General features: G+C 42.2%; 1 protein-coding gene across 1 annotated transcript; it reads left to right on the top strand.

Moving 5' to 3' along the window:
- Positions 1 to 382: 382 nt before the first annotated feature.
- LOC131478809 (uncharacterized) lies at positions 383 to 19,397 on the top strand. Its single transcript, XM_058659382.1, has 9 exons — positions 383 to 1,246; positions 3,886 to 3,966; positions 5,604 to 5,678; positions 6,431 to 6,611; positions 9,444 to 9,598; positions 11,471 to 11,525; positions 14,207 to 14,288; positions 18,150 to 18,325; positions 19,330 to 19,397. Exons 1-9 carry the CDS (start codon positions 383 to 385, stop codon positions 19,395 to 19,397), a joined length of 1,737 nt encoding a protein of 578 aa, XP_058515365.1.
- Positions 19,398 to 26,009: the final 6,612 nt, after the last annotated feature.

Below are 26,009 nucleotides of genomic sequence, written 5' to 3'. Positions count from 1 at the left end.
TATGTAGCAGTAGTAGTAGTAGTAGTAAGCGTTGTGTAAGGGGTGTATAAATATGATGGTTATCTTTTTTAGTTTTCACTACTCCAATAATATGAGTGTGCCCAAGAGGGATGTATAAATGTAGGGATATTTTCATGGATGTATGTAAATGTGTGTATGTATGGATGTATAGGTGTCCGTATGCGTATGCGTATGTATGTATATGTGTGTGCATTATGTGTATATGAGTAAACGAGTGTCTTTTCAGCATGCATACATTCAAAGGATATCATTATCGTGTCTGCCTGTTTCTTTTTTCTCCTCTTCTTTTTCTTTTCTTTTTCTCCCTCTCTTCTAGGTGTCGTGTATGTGTATGTGTGTGTGTGTTTGTGTATACGTGTGCATGCAGATCCATCGTATCGTCGGTTTCGAAATCGTGCCGTACAGCGTCGTTCAGATGGCCCGAGCCGACGGCTCTCTGTCGTGTTACCAGTCGAACTCTTCTTCTTCTGATCTTTCTCCTGCTTCGTTGGATACCTCAGCAGACTCATCCGTTCCTGCGGGGAAGAGGAAGAACGCAATCAATTCACCTCCAACGGTGAATGAGGGCCGCGGAGGTTTTCCTTACTACATCAGTCCCTCGCTTGCAACACGCTTCTTAGGCGCCCGAAGGGATGCTGTAGATGTAGGAGCTGGAGGCTTTGATAGCTTCAATGATAGTAAATCACGGGAGAAAGAGGGTAGTAATGGTAGTAGTAGTAGTAGTGGTCGTGATTTTGGACGTGGAAGAAATTCCAGTAATAGTAATAGTAGTACTAGTAGTAGTGGCAATGGTAATAGTAAGAGTAGTAATAGTAGTAGTGGTCCTACTGACAATGAAGGTATATCGTACTTGCACGACTTGATACGAGACCAACTACGTGTTGACGGTGCTACCCGTGATATCGCATTTACGTACGACGTTCTGTGGCAGAAAAGTAGTACGCCCTGGTCACAGAGATGGGATGCTTACCTGAAGAATGCGCGTGACAGTCCAATAATTCACTGGTTTAGTATCGTCAATAGTCTCGTGGTTGTTTTGCTACTCAGCGGCATTGTAGCGATGATCATGCTCAGAGTACTGTATAGAGACATAGCCAAGTACAACGAACTTCTAGTAGATGAGGACGAAGCCGAAGAAACCGGCTGGAAGCTTCTCCATGGAGATGTCTTTCGGAAACCCCCTCACTCCACTGTCCTTGCAGCACTCGCTGGCTCGGGCATGCAAGTAAGTTAAACCCACGTTATCATACTCCGCCACAGAAAAAGAGAGAGAGAGAGACAGACAGAGACAGAGAGACAGACAGAGACAGAGAGAGAGAACGCGCAAATAGAAACTGACGGCGCAAAAAAAAGGGAGGGGAGGGGGAAAGGAGGGAGATGGAGAGACCCATTACCACCCCCACCACCACCAGCAGCGGCGGTGGCGGCGGCAACGAACTTCTGTTTTGTCTTTTCCTCCTCCTCCTCTTCACTTGTGTCAGTGCAAACAAACAAGAGGAAGAAGCGTCCATATTCTTTGCTGCCCCATCATGATACGCAACTTCTCAGAAGCTATATATATATATAATAGTGCTATTCGTACTATACCTCTTTACTACTACTAGTACTAGTACTACTACTCAGTGCTGCCACGGTATATATATATATATAAGAAAGTTACACACATATATATATATATATCATATCTAGTCGTATCTTTGGTGCTACTACAATATACGCTGAATTATTTATTGATATGTGTACTATCGCTAATCACATAAGTATTAGGTGCTATCATAATGTATATATGTGGACCTTATACATATATAGTCCTGCAAGCCATATAAGGCTTTAGTGCCACCACTATTTGTATGTGAAAAATATATATATATATATATATATGTATTGATTAGTCTCAATCATAGAAGTATTTGGTGCTACCACAATATATCTGTTAAAGAGATATATGTATACATATATCGATTCGCCCTTGTCATAGCACTCTCAAGGGCTTCCACAATATATATGTGAAGGAGATATATATATATATATGTATATATATTGATTAGTCTTAGTCATACGAGTCTTTAGTGCTAACACAAAATATATGTTTAAGAGATATATATATGGATTAGTCCTGGTCGTAGCAGTCTCTAGGGCTACCACAATATATGTGTGGAAGAGTGAAATATATCTATTGATTAGTGCTAGTCATATAAGGCTTAAATGCTACCCAATATATATGTGAAAGCTATATATATACAAATATATAAATATATATATATATGTATATGAGTGCCCGTCACTACCGTCGCATATGCGTATACACATGTATGTGTACGTGTGTTGTGTATATCATTTGTGAGGGGAAGGAAGAGGCTCAAAGAAGGTTGTCGCTGCTGCAGGGGAGACTGATGATTATGTTCTTTACTCAGAGGGAGGGTGGAAGGAAATTTGAGGGTCATTCTTGTGGTGCGTCTTTATATATGTTTCTATTTTCTATATATAGCGCAGATACCCCCGTACGTCTACATGTACTCGTATACATGCGTGTACGTCTGTATGTATACTTATGTGCATGTACGTCTGTATGTATTCGTAGACACATGTGTGCAGTGTCTCGTATCTCTTGCATGTGTGTTGTCTGTATGTGCGTGCTACCCGTGCGTGTATATGTATATATTTATATCCTTATATATATAGACATATGCATATATGTATGTGTCTATATACAGCATGCACGCCCGCAACATTCACAGTTTGTCTGTGTTATGTGTGATTGTATGTGTGTCTATATCTCCTCTGTGTGTGTGTATTATGCGTGCGCTTCCACACCTCACGTGTGGCTGTGTGCTCGTGTATATATATGTATACATGAGTAAGTAGGCAACTGTATGTATATGTATGTATGCATATGTGTATATGTATATGTATGTTGCTTTGTAGTAAACACACCCGTGTTGCGAGTGACTGTATACTCTCACACATATATTACATCTGTTTGCGACGTGAAGCATCCTGCACGCATGTCTTAAGAGCGTGTGTCTCTCCTTACCTGTCGTGTATGCATGCATAAGTATGTTGATGTCACTGATAGTGCGCATGCAACGAAAGCGTTGCAAAATACACAAGTTGTGCACTATGCCCTCTCGGAGCTAGGAAACCAAAAACGGTGTATATATCGTAAGTGTACCGGCGTACGTACACCCGAATGCAAGCGCCTGTATAGTAATATATCCTTATGAATAAAGTGCTGCACGTACACCTCTATGCACGCGTCTCTAAAGTAGTATGCTCTTGAGAGTGATGTGCTGTACATATACCTGAAAGCAACTGTATGTATCATATGTCCTTTTGTATTGGATCCCCGTATGTACTAATTTTTTCGCACACATAAAATACCCCTAATAGAAATATTGTTCCTATAATCACACGTAGTTTAATTCTCCCTGTGTATATCACACAGATGGATACGCAAATACGTGTGAATGTGTTTCCACGTGACCACAAACCTTACGGCAGCACACACACATGTGGGAGTGTGTACGTGTGTCTGTGTATGTGGGTATGTAATTAGATTATGCGTATGTGTATGAATGTGTATATGTCTCTGTGTGGATGTGTTCGTAAATATATTGCAGTGCCTCCGTGTATGTATGCGTGTGAGCGTGTGGGGGAGGAAGGGGCGGGGGGAGGTGGATATGTGTTTGCGTTGTATCGCTGTGTAAATCATGGCCTGCATGCTGCCCAGTGTCGGCATCAGTAGCGTCTGTGTGTAGATTTGTGTATGTATGTGTGTGAGTGTGTGTCTGTGTGGGTTTTTTTGTGTGACTGCTGGATATATCTTGGAATGGATGCGATGGTGGGGACGGCCGTTACCTGCAGTTGATTGGCATGGCGTTTGTGACCGTCGTCTTCGCGGGTCTCGGCGTCGTCTCACCCGCCTATCGCGGAAGTCTACTGCAGGTGAGCTACCACCGTCCACACAATACAAACACCACCACCACCACCAAAAGCAGCAGCAACAGCAACAGCAGTAACACCAATAACAGCAATAGCAACAGTAGCACCAGCAACATGAATAGCAATAGCAGCATCAGTAGCAGCAGCAGCAGCAGCAGTAGTGCTAGCAGCAGCAGAAATTTCAGCAGCAGCAACATATCCCCAGCAGCACGGGCAGCAACACGGTGGTAGCACCAGTACCAGCAGCAGCGGCAGCAGTAGCAGCAATAACAGCAGCAGACCCACCAACGAGAACAGCAGCAGTAGCAAGAGCAGCAGCGAATGAATAGGAGTAGCTGCAGTCACAGCAACCACAGCAGCGGCAAGAAGAGCAGCACCTACGGCAGTAGCCGCATTAGCAGCAGAAGCAGGGGCAACAGCAGCAGTAGGGAGAGGGGGGGGTGCACCAGAAGCATTGGCACGAATAGTAGCGGCCGAGCCACAACACCCACTACGACGACAGCAGCAACAGCACCAGCAACAGCAGGCAGGGACCACAGCGGCAGTAGAGGTAATGTGTTAACATGAATTAGCAACATCACAGGGGTAGCACTATTTACCACCAGCAGCACAAATACCCAAATAGCAGTGTATGACAGTGACGCAACAACACCAACTACACAGAGATCTGCGTGTATGTATGCATATATATATATATATGTGGATACACGCAGAGGAATGCACGTTCGTCTATGCAGAATGGAGGTGTACACTTGTAGATGTATCACGTGTATGTAAATGTGTTTACAGAATGCGTGTGTTTACGTGCAGAATGTGCGCGCGTCTATATGCCGCAGAATGCACATGTCTATATGCAATATGCACATGTATATGTATATATGTACCGTGTATGTGTCTACTGTACGTATGTTTCTATCTGAGCAGAGTGCACATATATATGAGCATATGCGCAGAATGTGCGCGCGTATTTATGCGCACAAGCACACAAACATACACATATGAACACACATGCAGGTCCGTAAAAAACACGTACGCACAAATATAAACACGCATACACGTCCACAAACACACACACGTACACCACATACACATATACACACACACATATGGACACACGTACATGTCTACATACACATATACACACACATATGGACACACATACATGTCCACATACACATACACACACGTATAGACAGACATACTCTTCTCAACATCAAGCATACAATGCTGCAAATCTCTTGCGTGTGTGTGTGACTCAGCATTATTACGACCATCGTGGTGCACTCTTGTTGCTATCTGTCTTTTAATCTCTCTCTCTGTTACTCTCTTTCTCCTCTGTCTCTTCTCCTTCTCTCTTTTCTCATCCGTATTTGCCGTTCTAGTTGGTACGCTCTTATACATGCTGAGTGTGTGTTTTCGTCTTTGTTGTTTGCGTTATTAGTGCTGTCCTGCTAGCAGGACTGCTGCTATTGCTGCTGCTGCTGCTATTGGAGGTGACCTTCCCTTTCGATATGCTGCTGTGGTGTGTGTCCACGGCATTGGCTGCTTTTGCTTCTGCTGCTTTTTTCTGCTACTGACGTACTGCACAGCTTTTTGCGCTGGTGCTGCTTTTGCTGGCCTTCATTGTTTTTTGTAAGCAGACCATGTTACTACTGTGGACGGTAATGGGCGCCGCTGCTGGATATACATCAGCACGTCTCTATAAAATGTTTAAAGTAGGTTTCCACCAACGAAAAGATGCCTAGCAAATGTCTCTATGTTTCTCTCTCTCTCTGCATATATATATATATACATATGTACTTACGTTTATATGTGTACGTATATATATATATTTATATATGTGGGGGTGGGAGTATACCGATGCATCCCTCAACATATACATATGCATACAACCGCATATATATATATATATATGTATGGATGGGGCTCATTTGGTATGTACGTGGGAACTGGAAGCTGGATTGTATGCCCGTGAGATTGTGTTTGTATATGTATATGTATATGTATGTATGCGTAGGTATGTATGTATGTACCTGTATGTCTGTAGGCGTATGTTTGTATATGTGTACGTATGCACATACTCGTATACATATATATATATATATGTATACGAGTATGTATCTTTGTATAAGTGTATGTGTGTATGCAAAGTATTTGTGTACGTACGAACGTAGGTATAAATATATATATATATATATATACGTAGATATAAATGTATTATGCACGAATATAATTTTGCTCTCAATATGTTCTCTGTGTGTGTGTGTGTGTGATGTACAAGTGTGTGGGCATGTGTATGTTGTTGCTGCAGGATGTATCATAAACGAATATAATACTGCTCTCAATATTTGTATGTTGTTGCTGCAGAATGCATTATTTAGGATATACTGCTATCAGTATGTTCTCTGTGTGTGTGTGTGTGTGCGATGTACGGTTGTGTGTGTGCATCTGTATGTTGTTGCTGCAGTCTACACACTGGAAGATGACAACCATCAGGACAGCGCTGATGTTTCCAGGCGTTGTGTTCGCGATTTTCTTTCTACTAAATCTAGTCTTATGGATACAAAAATCTTCTGCTGCAGTCAGTTTCTCGGCATTGCTCACACTACTAATGCTTTGGTTCGGCATTAGTACCCCCCCTTGTTTTCATGGTAAGCGTCATTTCTTTCCCTCTCTTGTGTTGCTCTCTCTCTCTTCTACTCACACTCTAAATGCTGTGGTCTGGTAATCGTACTACTCCTCTTGTTTTTTTTGTGAACATCTTCCTTTTCTCCCTTTTGTATGTGTATCTTTCTCTGCATCATAACTCACTCTCTAATTACCCTAGCATAGTAGCTGTAAACTGCTGTTTTTGTTTTTTGGACTTCCTCTCTACTGTTCTCTTGTCTAAGTCGTATCTTTCTGCACGACTTCTCACGCGCTTAATGTCTTGTCTTGACATCACCAGTGCGCGTTTTTCTCTTCCTTTTGCTGCTAAATCTCTGCTTCTTTTACGTCTTTATTCTCTTCGTTTTCTTCCTTTTCTTTTTCGCCTTTCTCTCCAGTTTTTTGCTCCTCTTTGAACTTACGCACATCAGTAGTCTATACTTCAAAGGCAAGGAGCGAGGAGGGCAGGACCCAGAGTGTTATTATAAAATACCACCACTCATTCGATTGCGCAGTAGTACGGTAGAAATATTTGTTGTATTACGCGTGCAATAGTAACATGGAATTACGTATAGCGTTATCATTAGTACTAATAATATTGGTATTAGTAGTAGTAGTGGTAGTAACACGCATATATATACTACGCGTAGCAGTAGCAGTATTAGTAGTAGTAGTGACATGCATATATATATATATAAGGGGTAGTAGTAGTAGTAGTATTTCGTGACAGAGATCTGAGATATATATGGAACATTCGTGAGGACTACCTTTCGGTCAGTACACACACACACGCACACACACATACACACGCACACACGTAGAAGCACACAGACGAGAGAAAATACACACACATACACACAGATACACGCGAACACACACACACACACACAAGCATACAGAAGCACACAAATGAGAGTTAAAACACACACATACGCGTGCACTCACACTTACACGTACACACACATGTATATAGAAGCACACAGACAAGGAGAAAAACAACACACACACACATAGAATCACACAGACGAGAGGAAAAACATACATATACACAGTAACATACACTAATACACACAAATTTACACAGAAACAACTGAACGCTAGTAAAGATGAGGTGATTCAAGAAGAGATAAAGAAACGAGAGAAGAGAGTTTATGTCATTCGCATCAACGAAAGAAGAAGAGAGAAACACGTACAGACAGACAGACGGGATGGCAGACAGACACACACAGACAGACACACAGAGACAGACACACAGACAGGCAGACAGATAAACACATAGAGAGTAAAACAGACAGACAGAGAGGTCGATCGATAGATAGGCAGGTAGGCAGACAGATAGGTAGACAGACAGGCAGACACGAGAGAACTCGTGCAAAACACATAACACACCAGCAACAGCTGCAGCAGATACACACTCTGATGTCATATATATATATATATATATATATATGTATGTATGTATACACAAACGCCGTGCATAATACATATAGAGACGGGGACACTGTAAACAGTATGTATACACGAACTCTGTGTACAACATATATACGTACGAGCGTTGTGTACTACATACACATTACGTACGACCTGTTGTATACTACATACATATATGTATATATACATTCGAGCGTTGTGTACAATATATATACAAATACGTACGAACTGTTGTATACTACACATATATATATATATATTTGCATTCGAGCGTTGTGTACAATATGTGTGCATGTACATAGGTGTGGACGCACGTGGTTTGGAGAGTATATACATATATATATACCTGGGCACACTGTGAACAATATATACAAACGGACCAGACATCTGTGGGCCACGAAGATGTCTCTCGGTGAGATGTACTTGTAAAACGTGTACACGAATCAGCAGTACATCCACCTTGTGGCACTGTTCACCTACAGCAAGACTGGAGCTTCACCGTTTCGTCTCTGCAGACCAAGTCAACAGCATGGTCGACTTGCTTTGACTGTTGGTTGATGTATGAAAACGGACGTTGTGTGCATGATATTTATATATATATATATATACGTATATGTATGCGTTCCAGATCATTACTCCTCTACGCGTCGGTGGGCACTCACTATTCCAGTGCCTCCTATTAGATACGTATATATGTATATGTACAGATATATATATATAAGTGTATAAGTGTATATAGCATGTATGTATATAAACATATGTGTATATGATATATATAGTCAAGAACATGTGTACGTATGATGTATGCACGGGATGTGTAGTCTGTCTGCACTCGTAGTAGTGTCTCTATACCCACCTGGTGTCTATATAGTACTTGTTATGTTTGCATGTGTAGTACTAGTAGTAGAGGAGGAGTAGTGATAGCAGTAATAGTAATATATGCAATAGTAGTTGTACTGGTACTATTGTGTATGTATGTGAGTTTGTGTATGTGTGTGATTGTCTGTGTATGTCCATGTGTGTGTGTGTATGTGTGTGTCTTTATCCGCATACATGTGTGTGCAGGAGTGTGTGTATATATACGTATGTGTGCGTGTACGTATGTGTGTGTGTAGTATGCATATCTGAGTATTTATTTTCTGTGTCTGCGTCTGTCTGTATGTATATACGTACATGTATGTGTTCTGTACGTCTGCATGCATACAAACATGCATCCACATGTGTCTGTGTTCATGTCTGCACGTATTCATGCGTATGTCTGTGTGTTCGTGTGTGTGTGTGTGTGTGTATGTTTGTACACCCCTACGTGTATATGTATATATGCATGTATGTTTGTGGATGCTGTGTTTTTGCATATATGTATATATGTCTATTTACGTGAAGTGTGAATGCATGCGAATGACAGGGAGCGTATATCGGATTTCGACAGCCTCCAATTTCTCTGCCCGTGAGAATAAACAAAATCCCGCGACAAATTCCTCAACAGCCGTGGTTCATGCAGCCAGTCCTTTGTTGCCTTGTTGGAGGTGCTCTACCGTTTGGGTACGTCTCTTTCTCTGTTTTTTTTTTCCTCTAGCAAGCTTCTCATCTTTTCCCTTCCAGACGTTTTCTCCTCCTGTCAACCCAAACCCAGGGGCACACATATACATATATGTGTAGCTCTACTACAGGCATTTGTATACGACCAACACATGAAGTGCAGCATGTATATAACAACTAGACGTAGTATGGGACACCACACATCACGTACCAATTTATATACATATGTGTGTCTGTCTGTCTGTTTGCCACTGTCGTGACAGTCAGCTCACCTGCAGGGGCATACACATGCATATAAATATATATATATGTATGTGTAGCACTACTACAAGTATTCGTAGACGCACAACACATCGCATGTATGTGTTGCAAGTATCTGTACACAGACATTCCACCTGGTTGCACACATTTCTTACACCGTTGGAAGCATTGGCATGGAGACTTCACGTATTAGTATGTTCAGTATTTACAAAAGTAGTATAAGTAGTCATATAATCAACAACACCACAGGACGCAATGTTGTGCTAGCGCGTATCTACACGCCACTACGTGTCGTACGTATACAAGTGTTCTTGTCCTAATATGAACATATATGTATATATATGTATATGTATACATGTATGTATATGTACGTATGTAGGGATATTTATGTGTGTATGTGCATGTAGGTGTATGTATATGTATGTATGTACGTATGTATGTGTAAGTACGTATACGTATGTATATATGTATATTGAGGTATGTATATACATACATGTATGTATATGTATATATGTATATGTATGTATGTATATATGTATATGTATGTATGTATATATGTATAAGTATGTATATATATGTATGTATGAATATGCATACATGTAAGTGTATCTATGTATGTATATGTACGTATGTGTTGAAATGTATATTACATGGTAAGTTGTCTGCTGCAAGTACGGACACTCGTGAAGGTGTACGGGCTGCTGCAGCCGCACGACAATTCAATTTGTATGGAGACCACATACCACGGCATGTCAAAGGCTTCCGTGTATTACGCAGTAGGAAAGCCCATCTGGTAGCGTCTATATATTTCACTACTATAAGTATTTAACAAATACGAAAATACACCACAAATACCATGCCGAGTACATGCTTGATGGAATATATGTATGTACGTATATTTATGATTACGCTGAATATTGAAATACTACATATATATATGTATATATATATGTATGGCGTGGGTCTCTTGTATATTGCTGTGAATATCAAAAGACTAAATAAACATATATGCAAGCCATGAGCCTACGAGTATACTGGAAGTATTCAGATATTACTGTTATGATGTATTTGCCACCTGTCTATTCTGTTGTTGTAAACATTAATACTACTACTATTATTATTATTATCAAGTGTATGCCCTGAGTGTATATATGTATATATAGATGCATTGAACTACTATACATGTGTGTATATATATATGTATATATGCATACCAGGTGTGTAAGATATTACTGTTGTAAATATTGTAATGTTGTTTTCACAATGCGCTGTTAATGTTGGCATGCAGGACAACGCCATATGTCTCTTGTATACCTATAAATGTAGGTAGTAGTCCATTATACTACTCTTACAATAAGTATGCCATGAGTCTATACGTATATATATATATATTGAAACAATATACATATACATATATATATATGTATATATATTGAAATAATATACATATACATATATATATATCGAAATAATATACATATATATATCAAAATTCTATACATATATTTGAGTATTGAAATACTATACATATATATATAGACATGTGTCTGTTATATTGTTGCTGTAGGTCCTGCAGTGTTATTCCTTTGATATGCGCTTCCTGTTGCTCTCTGCAGGGCCATGTTCACAGGAGTTATTTTTTCTCTTCTCTTCTATTTGGCAGCACCGCTTCTACTATCTCTTCGGTTCGTCAGTCACACGTCTTCCTCAGGCCTGCTGCTTATCTCTGTTTCTCGGCTAACAAAATCATTACCCGTGCTGCCTATATACGTATATGTATATATGTATGTATGGAGGGGAGGTATCATGCCAGTACGTATTATCTTGCTGTAGTTCGTCAATCACATTTCTTTGTTGAGCCTGCTGCTTTCCTCTGTTTTGGGTGCTGATAGCTGCCGATGGTGTTCTCTCTAATAAACTACTACTATTGTTGCCCATATATATATATATATATATATATATATATATATATATATATATGTAATTATATATATATATGTGACATGCGATAACATATACATATATATATGTATATATGTACACATATGTATGGGGAGGGGGTGTGATGTCACTACCTTTCTCTTCTCTACCACCGCAATGATAGAGCTTCTGTTATAATGCACTTCTACTGCTTTTGCCCTGTACCAACTGTTGCTGCGGGTGATGTAATTTCTACGACTGCCACCACTACTACACCTTCTTCAATAAGTACTCTTGCTGCTCCTTTCACTACTACTACAATGGCTGGCTGGCTATATATATATATATATATATATCGTTGTTGGTGAAGGTTTCACTACTACCGCTGTTGCTACTTCAGCTATAAACAACACTGGTTCTCTCACTACTACTACTGCTGCAGTTTCTTCATGTTGATGACTATACTATTGCTGCTGCTGTAGCTGGGTTCACTACATCACCATATAGTAGTAGTAATAATAATAATAGCGCTGCTGCCGTATACATATATATGTATATACATCTACCGCTGTTGGTTTCACTACTACCACTACTGCGGTCGTTATATGCGCTTTTGCTGCCGTTGCGCTATGTACATCGTAACTACTACTGCTACTGTAACTGCACGTACTGTTGGTGTAGCCCGCACTCCTGTTACTGCTGCTATACATACTGTTGCCACGGGTGATTGCTCCACTACTAATACTACTAATGCCACTGCTGCTGTTACATATATCCGTATGCCGCTGCCGCTGCTGATTTAATTAATACGAGTACTATTGCAGGCACCATCTCTGCACCGCTGGGTGATGTCATTAATACGAGAGTACTACTACTGCTGTTACCATATGTATACTGGTGTATCGCTGGTGCTGCACCAATACGAGTGATAATGTTGTTACCATATATATGCTGCTACCGCTCCTGGTAGCCGACTGCTGCTATATACATATATATACATATATATATATATACATACTTCTGCTGCCACTGCTGGTTCTTCACTAATACTACTGCTACTACTATAAGTTTAGTATATGTATGTATATATATATGTGTATACTTCTGCTGCCACTGCTGGTTCTTCACTATTATTACCGCTCTAAGTTTAATGTATATATATATATATGTGTATACTTCTGCTGCCGCTGCTGATTGTTCACTCTTACTACATATAAGTTTAGTATATGTATGTATATATATATATGTGTATACTTCTGCTGCCACTGCTGGTTCTTCACTATTATTACCGCTCTAAGTTTAATGTATATATATATATATATGTGTATACTTCTGCTGCCCGCTGCTGATTGTTCACTCTTACTACACTTACTAGTGCTACTGTAGGTGCGGTGCTGCATGTCGGGTGTTGCTGCTGCAGCAATCTTCACTTTTTATATGTTCTGGAAATCCCCGTGCCTTGTTAGTTATTAATTCTGCTGCTCCTACCACCTTCGTCAATCATCTCTGACTGTAGAGGTTTTTATTGCACGTTTGGGTACCTCCTCTGCTGCTGTCACCCCAGTCAGCAGTTATATGTGTGGCTATACAAAGCGTCAAATTGCGTCTGCTGCTTGATGCTGTACTGGCACTTACATATCAATCCAGAAATATGTATCTCTTTTATACTATTTGAAATACGCTACTTAGATGTGAGCTACACACTCTCTCATGTTATGCTGTTTGCGGCTTCGACAGCCGGCAGTTCCGTATGGCTGTAGAACCTTCCCATTACGCCTGCGTTGCTGCCTCAACGCGACCATATTTGGCGGGAACACACTCTCATATTACAGCTGCTTTGCTGCCATAACAATTATCACCACTTGCATGTGCTTGTAAAACCACTTACTCTCATGTCTTGTTCGTTGCTGGGATACCAAGGTTATGTACATTGCCTTCTCAACCAGCGTTTATATGTATCTGGGTGGAGAAACATTCCTATGTTATGTATGCGGCCTTTACAGCTAGCAGTCATATATATGTGTGACTGTAGAGATACTCATATTATATACGCTGCCGTTACAGCCAGCAATCATATATATACATATATATATAGGTGGTTGTAGAGATACTCATGGTTTGTATGCTGCCTTTACAGCTAGCAGTCATATATGTATGTCGCTGTAGAGATAGTCATGTCATGTATGCTGCCTTTACAGCTAGCATTCATATATACGTGTGACTTTAGAGGTACTCAAGTTATGAATGCTGCCTTCACAACTAGAAGTTATATACATGGGTGTAGAGAAACTCTCAATGTACGTTTGCTTGGCTGTCTCAACTCCCAGCAGCTACATATGTGGCTGTGAAAACTCTTCAGCTTGAGTTTGCGTTGCTGCCGTGATGCCCACCAGCACCTGTGTGTGGCCGTGCAAAACCTCACATGATTTTTTTCGTTTGTCTGCAGGATTTCTATTTCTGGTTTTAGTCATCTTGTGTGTCACTTGCGCGGAGATATCGATTACCTTCGTCTACTTTCAACTTGTGTGGTAAGTAATAGGGTGTGCATACACCACTGAAATCTTTGTGAACGACCAACAACGCGACAAGTGAAGGGGACATGAAAAAAGGAGTTAGTTGAAATTCGATCGATTTCATCTTCAGGAAAAAGAAAGTAACGTGATACTGATGTCCTCGCTAAATCATCAGGGACAAGAAAGCACCGGGGTTCCTACCATATACATACATATACATCTGTGAGGTTTGTATATTTATCTCTGTGTGTGTGTGCGCTTGTGAGGGAGACACACGGGCGTAAAAGAATATATGAGGACATCCATGCGGTCGAATGTATGAGGATGTATATGCGTTCTGGTACAAAAAAACTTAACACTGTTGTACTTGCTGTATTACTGGGGAAACGATTGAGCGAGGGATACACATATATATACGTATATATATAATTGAATATATATATATATATGTGTAATATCTGTATATGTGTGGGTGTGTGCTTATGGGAGAGGCACACGGGTCCATTGTACTCGTCTGTAAGACAACGTGACTCTGATGTACTTGCTGTAATACTGTAGAGAAGAAAAGAGCGGGCGTCTCTCTCTGCATATATATATATATGTGTAAGGTCTGTCTGTGCTTATGAGAGAAGCTTGCGCGATTATACGAAAGTTTCTATGTATTCACATAGGAAACCCCATAATACTGATGCATTTGCTGGGTTGAAATGAAGGAAAGCGTCGAAGCACTACAGATATATGTATATATGTATGCATGTATATATATATATATATATATATATGTGTATCTGTTTGTGTGTGTACGGGTCTGTTTGTGGGTAAGGCGCATGGATCTACAGAACGTACATGAGTCTGTGTACAAGGGCATGTAATTTGTCTACCGTCGAAGTTTGTGTAGACATGGACAGAGACACTCAAATATTGAGCGTAGTGTAATATATATTATGTGTATACGTATATCTTCACAGCAGTAAATCACTGCATATACATGCATATACATATATATACATAATTATATACATATATATGTATATGTGTTAGTCTCTTTTGTACAGGTGTCTATGTACTGAAATCTCTGCTTCAGAGTCGCATAATGCAACGCCTCCTCTCTCTTTCTCTCTCTCTTTCCCTCTCTCTCTTCATATATATGTATATGTATGCATATACGTAGGCATCAATTTGTACATATATATATATATGTATAGTAGCTGTCATAGGCGTGTATCAGCTCTGTACAGACATGTAGTATAGGTTGCTTGAGAGTTGTATCTGCATGTAAGAGCAAGACATCCTCGTCTGTCATCACACGTCTTCTTAAGGCCGTGGCGTATGTGTGATGCAGACGACCCTTACGTAAATACATATATATACATATATACAAACGCCAACATATATATATATATACGGACGCCGACATGAATACCTTATGTATATACATATATGCAGACGCCAACATATAAATATTGATATATGTATACATATATATATGTATGTACGAACTCCGACTTGAATACCTTTTATATATACGTATATACAGACGCCCACATAAATACCTAACATATACACGTACATACACAGACGCCAACATATATATATGTATATATATATATTTATTAACAAACGCCAACATAAATAACTAATATATATACAATTTTATATGTATGTGACGTGATGTACGTGATCATGAATTGTTGGAAGCAAACAATTTCACACACATAGGGGGAGAGAAAGGAGAGTTTTAGCGCCAAAGGAGCAGCAGAACGGTTTTGTAAGTGGCAGAGAAAGAGGTGCATGAGAGAGAGAAAGAGAAGAAAGGTGGTGAGAGCGTTGTTGGGTCGCGGTCTGAGAAAATGATAACGAGAAAGTGTCCATGAACATCGTGAGCAAGAGGAATATAATCAAACACGAAACAGTCAAAAGCAGAGACTCACACACGTAGTCCGACCCTGCAGAATGCAAGCAGAGGATCAGTATTCTGTAGGTAGGGCCTCTTGCAGCTGAATTTATCGCCACCCTCCTCCTTCACGCTTCGCGTCGATTCTAACAGCAACAACACTCTCGTCTTCGCCATTCACTTTGTCTTCTCCGTGTGACCACCCCTTTCTTTGTTTTCGCTAGTTGCTCTCTCTCTCGCTTTGTGCACATACGAACACGGTACCAACACTTACACGTACATATACATATAATATATATATATGTGTATATGTACCCATATGTACACTCAGTGTCGTACTGGGTGCTTCCGCTTTCCCTTGAGATATATTGATACGCTCCGAGGTATGCCTATACACAATGATACTTTTTTTTCCTCCATGGGGTCAACCCGTTCTCCTTTTTTTTTCGCTGTCTCTCTTATCTCTCTCTCTCTCCATATGTATCTCTTTTCATAACAAACACCTTTATAGACCTACAAACATCATGTACACGCGGTGTCATTCTTCACTGCTTCCTCCTTTCTCTCTCTCTCTCTCTCTCTCTCTCTATATATATATATATATATATATAGATAGATAGATAGATAAATAGATATATAGATACTTATGTACACACATATATACATATATATGTATATATATTCATTGATACGCGCGTGGATACGTGTCTACTCTGTTTGAACGTGGTTGCATAATATAACATATATTATCCGTGAGTATGTTAAACGTTGCGTAGTAGGATAACTTCACACCAGTAAAATACGAGGGACTTATAATAGTGTAATTTCAAATGCAGCGAAGACGTCTTCTAAAAGGCCGGCGTTTCTCGGGACCTGCTACTGTTTTGTTATATAAACGCATACGCTATCTGCTGGGGTAGACGCAGCATAGCAACTTCTACATATTATATATACGGTGTATAGTCATTCTCGTATTACATGGTACATCTGCTGCTGCTACTACTACTACTACTATTACTTCTACTACTATTACCATCAGTGAGATGATGTCAGTATGGAGTTTTATAGGTAATATTGTGCGCGTATATATATATATATGTATGCATATATGTACATATGTATATGTATATTATGGTATTTGTGTTTGAATTTGGTACAGCTGTTACGACTGATGCTACGTTGTGGGAGGGTGTGAATTGAGTGATATATACTACTATGAATCATAGGATAAGCTTATACATGATGTTCGTCTTTTTGTGGGTAGTGTACAGCTGCCAGTGGTGCTTGTACTAGGGGTTGGGTAATTATGAAATAGAGATATAATACAATAATAAGCTTACATATATAAACTATATTTGTGTTTGAATGTAGTACACAGCCCCTGCTGCTACCGGGAGGGGGGGCTGTATTGAGAAGAAGGTGAAGGTGTTGCGTGTCGTTGCTTTCTTGCTACTCATGATGTGGCTTTGTTATGTGATTTTTTCGTATGTCGCTACTGCTAGTAGGGTCAGCAATGTTACGCTAGTTCTAAATAGTTGCATATGTTATTCGATCTTCGCCTATATACACATATACATATACGTATGTGTATATATATATATGTATATCATTCTGTGCGTGTGTGTGTGTGTGTGTTGCTCTGCTGCTGTGATTATGATTGTATGTGCTATTTTCTTTCTCTGTGAGAAAATATATTTCCTCTGTATGTGTTGCTGTGTTGTTGTGGTTATGTCTGTATGTATATATATATATGCTCCTTCTGCAGCATTATGTTACTCTTTCTTTATGTATTGCTGTGTTGCTGTCAGTACCGTCTCCCTGTGTTGTTGGGGTAGTATATGTGTATATATTTACTCCTCTTGTAGTGATATGTCGTCGTGTGTGTATTACGTGTTGTTGTGTAGTAGCTCTGTTTCTCTGAGATACGGTGTTGCTGTTGTTGTGATTGTATTTGTGTGACTTGCTGTGGGGCATGCATGCAGCGAGGACTATCTCTGGTGGTGGCGATCGTTTCTCTGCAGCGCTTCGAGCGGTGTGTATGTCCTTTTATACGCCGTATATTATTTTCATTCCCGTCTAAAGCTGACGCATGCAACAGGCGCATTGATCTATTTCGGATATTCACTCATTATCGCCTACGCCTGCTTCATTCTTACAGGTATATGTATATATATATAGACGTGTTTAGAACCTGCTGCTCAACCCCTCATGCACATACACCTGTACACATATACACTGGCACTGACATATCCTCATCTGTTTTTGCTGCATTTTCTATGTGTGTGACCCGGAGAATTATGTTGCTATTATTGGTTTGACTGACAGTAACTAGCACGTGTATGTATATATATGTATATATACATAAGCCGCACCCACACAGAGTCGCACACACATACATATACGCAAATGGCCGTCATAAATATATATATAATATACTGGCGCATAATTTAGCGATCCAGACATGTGCACACATAAACATACACTAATACCCACATGCACACACGAAAGTACACGTGTTGGCGCACACACAATCAAGCGTATATATATATATATATATAGGTCAGCCACTTCCACACACAAGCACATACACACTTTCACTGATGCTACAGGTCTCTCATGTAGAGACTCTGATCACTTTGCTGTAGTTCTACTGATCGACGAAGATTTCTTGCTGTCTGTCATCTTGTTGAAAGGAATGTTAGTCTACACGTGTTGTGAGAGCCTCGCGAGAAGCCTGATGGTTCCGTGTTGCTGTCGTTGCTGCAACTCTTAGTGCCGCCTGTGTGCGCGTTCGTAGTGTTAATGCATTAACGTGCAGAACTTTCCCTCCCTTCCCGTTTTTAAGTACAGTAGGTCTAGTCAATAATAGCGCGCAGCACCTGCTTTCTAACACACACATAACCTTCTTCACAACTCTGGAGGAGGAGGAGGAGTAGTAGTAGTAGTATTAGTAGTGGCAGCAGTAGCACTATCAGTAGTAGTACAAGTAGTAGTAGGAGAAGGAGCACCCCTACGCAGGCAGTAGATGCATTTGTGCTCTGTAATGTAGTATGTGTGTTTAGGTGGCTCGAGAATAGTGCGCGAACGTTCATCTACTTGTGTGTAACAGAGACCGTGCACGACGTGAGACGGCTGCTGATGTGAATGATGTTGCTAATGCAGGTGCCATTGGCTTTCTGGCGTCATTCTTTTTTCTGCGAAAAATATACGGCTCCATCAAAGTGGACTGATATAATCGCTGACGTGCGTTCTCATCTTTCCTCTCTCTACGACGTCCTGTACGCGTGTGCGCGCCGCCCGCGTGGTGCGCTTCACGCCTCACTTCTGCTTCATCTTTTTTGTTGGGTGGTCAATAACACTCTTCATGATGAAGAAAACATTTCAAGCAGCTCAACATCTCTCAATCCACCAGGTGCGCAGCAACGTGTGTCACACATACACACACACATGTACCGACGGCGTATACATGTGTTCTTCCCTTGAACACGAACACTCTTGCGTATCGCTAATACGTTTGTGTATACGTGGGATATCCACATGCTACATAAGTAGAATGAGAAAGCGTACCCTACCCACGGTATAAGCCTGTCATTTTCCCCTTCGTCTTGTCTACATGTAAAAGCGAGTTCACTAGCGGGAGGGCCCGGCAGGAGGGCGGGAGACTCCACTTCTGCTGTGAATTTCTACAGAGACAAGGAGAGAGAGAGAGCGCGCGCGCGAGGAACATACGTACATGCAGGACGATGTGCGGCTGCTGTAAGCATGTAGATTGAACTGTCGGGAAGCTTCTATTATTGTTGTCAAGTGTGCTTCTTGCAGAAAAGACCTAAGTGTAGGCACACCAAAACGTGATATGCACGAGTGAATGTCTCTTTCAAGCGGCATGCTGGTAGTGCAGTATCGAGTGGTATGTACGAGAAGCGTGATTGTTCGGCAGTACATAAGTCACCGTATAGTTTTTTCATCAGCTCTTAGAGAGGCCTTCTGCAAATGTTGCGATGAGTCTTTTTTGGTCGCCCGTGGGGCGTGTGTGATTTATATTGAGAAGAACTCCTAGATGCTTTGCTAAATCATGACCTCTGACCTAGTAGAAAGAGAACAGCATGCTCCCTTGTCGCCTGGAGATGAAAACTATCAAGGAACGTATTCTGTTAAAGTGGATCCTGGAGAGAAGAAAGAAACGAAGGGAGACACGAGAAGCAAGGAAAAGAAGAGAAAGAAAAGTCTCGATGATCTAGCGGAACTGCGTGCGGTCCTGCTGTTACGCTGTTGTCAGCGTACTTGAATGCAAAAAGACGATGATACGTATGCACCTCTTCTTGCGGACGAAGTTTTTTTGTGTTGTTTTCCTGAACAAAAACGCCCATCCTGTCGAAAAAGAAGGGCAACGTTATATTGTTACCCTCATATTTGTGTTTTGTCCACAATGAGGGAAATGACAATGAGAAAAGAGGCCTCATCCTCGCTTCCCAGCAGAGGTTCTTCGCCACGGCTGACGCATGTCGAGTACTGTAGGTCGCACATGTCCGCTTCTTTCACACACATGTTGTTCTCTTGTTTTCTATGTAGTCCTCAACAGTGGCCAACGGCAACGTGGTCCAGCGGTCCATATGTTGTAGAGTAACTGAGGATCTTCATAAATATTATTGCCCGCGCTACAGCATTCAGCGGCCGGTCTAGGTTTACCATGTGATCACACCGCGGAGACAATCCCTGTCTCATGATATGACGGCGTTTCAGTGGATCAAAAAGAAGCATCCAGCCGCGAAATGTGCACGCATACATATACGTGTACACAGCCACATTTTGAAGGAATGTGAAATATGACACATCCGCTCCAAGGCAGATGCGCATGAAGTATTGTTGTAATGATGTATGTCCTCCAGTTCGACTCTTTTCTGTAGTAGAAGGCTCACTCTTTGACGCGTTGATGATGTGCTCAGGTTTCTCATGTGCACGTTTTCGCATCGCGGTCAAAGGTGTCTGGTGATGATGCAGACGTCAGCGGTCAGTGAGGCCGCCTAACGTTCATCTGCGTCATCTTCTGAAGTGCCGATATTGACATCGTTGCAGTGCGAAAGCTCTCCCTACTTATGCTTCCTGCCTTCACAGTGACTGTGGCGCGTAAATTTCTGTTCACTGCTTTACCCTTTCGAGCAAGCAGCCAAGTAGCCGGTGTCCACTTTCCCACACATTGGGTGGGAAGGTCACATTGAGAAGAGCCTTGAGATCCCGTGAGTTAAGGAAAGTAGTATGAAAATTCGCGACTTCAGTATGAAATGTACTTCGCGGACTATTGGCGATACAGGTGCTTATACGTGCGAAAGAGATACGATATGGGGCAACTGTTGCAGCACAGCACCGTTTCTAAATCGTCTAGAATGAGCACTGTGTGCAATACATTAAAAGTAGCTTCAAGACCGCGACCATTGCTGAGCTACTCGTATTATATGATTTTTTCCGTCCTGATACAAAGAAAGAGTGTTACTGTTACGCTTCGACCACGAAGAATGAAGTATCTTCTGCGTCGCATTGTTACGAAGACGCGAAACACGTTCGAAGGTCGTAGGTGGGGTGTCAGCTTGAGGTGTGTATTCGTGTATATTGCTTGTCTCACGTGCACATGGCGGTCTGTCGTCTCGACGTCTAAGTAAATTTTCGCTTAGACATCATCGCCTGCAGTCCAAGGTCCAGGTGAAGAGATCTGTTCTCAACGCCAATGTCTCGGGGTATACACGTACGCAGAGTAAGTCTGTGCGCCCTGGTTTCAGGAAACAGTTTGCATGCAGGCTGAAGCGGGTACGCGTAAGCGCGCGCCTCAAGCGTTTAGCCATATATAAATGTGTATGTATACATATATATATATATATATATATATATATGAACACGGTCTTAGCAAGCAACGTACCCTGCCGCTACGGATAGAGGTGTCTTCGTGTGCGTGACTGGAAGTGTGCAGGTGTTCATGGATGCATAGACCCCAGGGAGACAGGTTTGCCTGCGTTCACTACGAGGTCTGTGCTAAGCATACGGTAAAGTCGCTGGAGTGCATATATGCGTAACTGTCCATTAATGTGTGAGTGCGTGTAGCGGTGCTTATATGCAGAACAGGACACACCTGTGAGTAGGTGCCCAGGAGCATGCATCCCGAATGTGATACACCACCTGTAGAAGCATTGAGGACTGACGATGACAAGGTAGCACTTTGTTTGATTCAGTTTCAATTAGACTTGTAGATACTGAGTATTAAATGAGTATTAATATTTGAATGGAGTGCGACCGAGTGTAAAACTGATGTTCATTGTCTCGCTTTTGATGACTCTCTTATCACAGAAGTCAGTCGCTTCTACGTGAAGTCCTTGGACTGCAAAGCACTGCACTTTGCACAATGTGGGTTGCAAGCCACAAGGTGGTTTCCCGCCGCGGGGCAGTTCAACGCGATTCCTTGTACTGCGCAAAGGTGCTTCCATTGGTACAAGCATCTCTAATGATTCAAATATGTGGTCACACAGGTTCCCACGCAGGGACAAATCAGGGAGTCCGGTTTTTGAGTGCGAAGCACCAAAGCAGTTCTCGTGAAGGCGGACGAAATGGGTGTAAACAGCTCTTCATATAATTGTATGCGCGACCGCTCCGTGGCGGCGATTACCGGACTCACACGTTTGATGCCTCTATTACTACCCGGCTATGTTGCACAGGTAACAACTTAGCAGCGCTTATTTGGTGAGTGCAAGCGGCAACACACGTGACGCTGTCGCAAGTGAGTCGCGCGTGCTTCTTGTGAACCTGAAGGCTGAGCCAGTAATTGGAATTGATCATTCACGGCAAGACGTTAACATCATCCTTGAACTTGTGCGACCAAAACTGCTCCACAAATGGCACGCAGCCCGCGTGCTAAAGCTGCGTCGCATCACTGCATCGGAAACAGCAGGAAGAAGCGGACGTGTCCTACAAGTATACGCCGTTCATCAACCCAGCAACCGCGCAGTATCCCAATCAACAATTGCATCTTAAGACTGGCAGCTTAATGTCTAATGTCAGCAGGCAGCTGTGGAGCAACCGGAAATCTTGAGACGTAGGTAGCGTAACGCAAGACGCGTCAAGTGACTTCGTATACGTAGGACGTGAGACCCACGAGCAAAAGTGCCTTAAAAGTCGTCTACAAAGTAAAGCGTCCCTCAATACGTTGGGCACAGAGACAGGCACACATTCACAACCGATGATATCTGACTTATTAAAGGCTAGAGGTAACCTTACGCACGCATACAACGTAGCATTGCATATATGCAGCACGAAGAGGTGCACGCGGCTACTACAACAGAGACGTAGTACTCCTAGTGACTGACGGGAATGTAATGTGAAGTGGCAGCCGAAATGAAGAAGGTTTTTGTGCAACAGTCTGAAGGAAGAACGAGCGCAGCGATTGGCACTGGCACAATCGCGTTGGAAGAGAGATCAACTATTCAAAGTGCCCAAGCGCGGCAAATGACACACGAGATAAGCACAAGCTTTATAATTGTGCTAACTGAGTGTGAAGCCAGCGCATGGAGAAAACAGTTCATCCGAGCAGCTTCCGTTAATTTTTTACGCACACGTGTGCGTCAAACGTAGCTCGCTGGGAAAGTTAACTGTATGTCAGCAATATTTCAAGTCCTGAGAAAGCGCTTCTGAGTAATATGCTCGCAAAGGCAATGTAGCTGATGAAAACGAATGTTTTGACATGAAAGCGTTGCATTGATATGGAACTCCTGGACGTGAGCTACGGTCCGTAGAAGTTCTCTCCAGCCCTCTGAAGCCGGACAAGCAACCATACACTGACGTCGAAAAGGACGGGCTGGACAAAGCTGCCTCCTGGAAGCAGATGTTCGACTGTGGCTGTACTGCCTTTTTTAACTTCATGCCTGATATACTGTAGCCACCATCTCGTCTGCAGGTGTAAAGTCAAGCGTTGACTGCCCCACGTAGCACGCCCATGCCTGCTCACGGCGGTCAAAGGCTCCCCTGACACCCATTATAGATAGCGTAACGTTAAAGCAGGGTCCAAGTTTACAAATTGCGGAGAGAGAGTTTTGCAGTTGAAAAGCCACACGATCTTCTGAGTCCACCGGTACACATGCGCACCTCTAGGTAGTGAGAGATGCTTGGAAGCGTGTTCCGCCGCCTAGGGTTGTGACCTGAAGAGCTCAAGTCTGAGCCTTACGCGCGGAAGATTGTCTGACGCGAGAGCAAGGGAGCGTTACCGTATGAATGAGTGAGTCATATCTATGGCGTCTTCGATGTCTGAGGGGCTGGAACGAAGCACGATATGCAAAAATGTGTACTACATCCGTAAGAGAGTTTCACGTAGACACATCCTTTCTCACATTCCAAATATCTTGTTGACCTCTTCATCCGAATAACCTAACCGATTCTTTATATAGGTCCCTGCAGCACCAGAATGAAAGTATGGTGCTGATCTTGTTTGTGTTCACACAGCGAACCAACGGCAGATGTGCATCGCATCAGATGGTTTACGAACAACAAATGCAAGGCATACAAGGTTACTAAAAGCTAGATATAGAAGCACGGGGGCCAAAGACAGTCTGTCAACAGTTGAAGAGAGCGAAAGACAAAAATACCCTCAAGTCTCAACCACGGGCTGTCAAAGGGAGAAGGGTGGAGGTGCAAAAAAGAATACTACTGTCAGCGCTGCGGATGACTCACGAACACAGCAGATGTTGTCACTCCAGCGGATAATCGCTTCCTTCGCAAATTCGTTCTCCCTCAACAACTCCTTAATGGTCACAGGACCGGCGATGCAAAACTCAGCATAGCGCTTTTTCAAGCTTTCGAGCTCTGCTGTAAGCGCCTGGACCTCCGTTAGGCTCGCCTGTGCGTGCATAACGCAGTCATTGATAAGGGAATCAGCTGCTAATCCGTGAAGCAAAGAATGGCAGGTTCAACGTAGAGTACGTTATGAAACACAGAGGAAAGCGGATTACGTGCTCAGCAGCAAGCGTTGGCGTGCATCCGACAGAGAGAGGAGTGCGATACTTATGTGTCAGCCCGTGAAACAATAATATAAGACCAAACTGCTCTCTTCTTTTTCTTCTGAGAAGACCACGGTGTTGTTCTATGCAACTGAGCACAAAAAAGAGATTATATGAGAGGCGTAATCATAAAACAACCTGAAGCAGAACACAAGACTGGGCTGCTCCACAGTAACTGAAGCAACGACGTTATGATCCCTTCCCTCTAGTCAGAGACCACAGGGAAGTCCCGTCACGCCCCTGAGCCAGGAATATTTGTCTGTTGGCCGGCCCACTTGTAAAGAAGACGTCATTTGAAAGCTGGTCGCGTGACTTTGCAGAGTTTGCAGAGAAGAGAGGACCTTGTCCCGCTTCTCCCTACCACAAGGCAGAATTCCGGTGTGAATGCATAGCTGCAGTAGCTTTCATAGTCGTGCGCTGACTTCAGATCTCTCAGTTCTGCTCGTTTTCTGCATGTTGCCTCGCTTTTCAGAGACCTGTATAACGCGAGAACATTGGCACGGAAACGATACCCGCCAACGTGCACAGTGTGTCCGAACAGGTGTCCTCGTCCTCACCAGAAAACCGAGGAAGTACCGACCCTGTCGCAGGTAACAAGGTTCTCATCAAGCAGCGTCTTGACTGCATCTGGACCAATTGTAGTGGCCAGTGAGCCGTGTAGCTGTACAGCAAGGGGCAAGTGTTCTCACCCTTAGCTTGGATTGCGCGGTAACCCGCTTTTTCTGCAAGTTTCTCTATCTCCTTAGACCCAAAAAATGTGTTTGCCTCCCGGACCAGGTCTGCAAACTTTTTAAGGCGTTCCTCGACGGTCAC

Source organism: Ochotona princeps, unplaced genomic scaffold (genome assembly GCF_030435755.1).
Source record: "Ochotona princeps isolate mOchPri1 unplaced genomic scaffold, mOchPri1.hap1 HAP1_SCAFFOLD_1816, whole genome shotgun sequence".
Classification (NCBI taxonomy): domain Eukaryota; kingdom Metazoa; phylum Chordata; class Mammalia; order Lagomorpha; family Ochotonidae; genus Ochotona; species Ochotona princeps.
The sequence above is the reverse complement of the archived record's forward strand: the minus strand, read 5'-3'. Positions and strand labels throughout refer to the sequence as shown.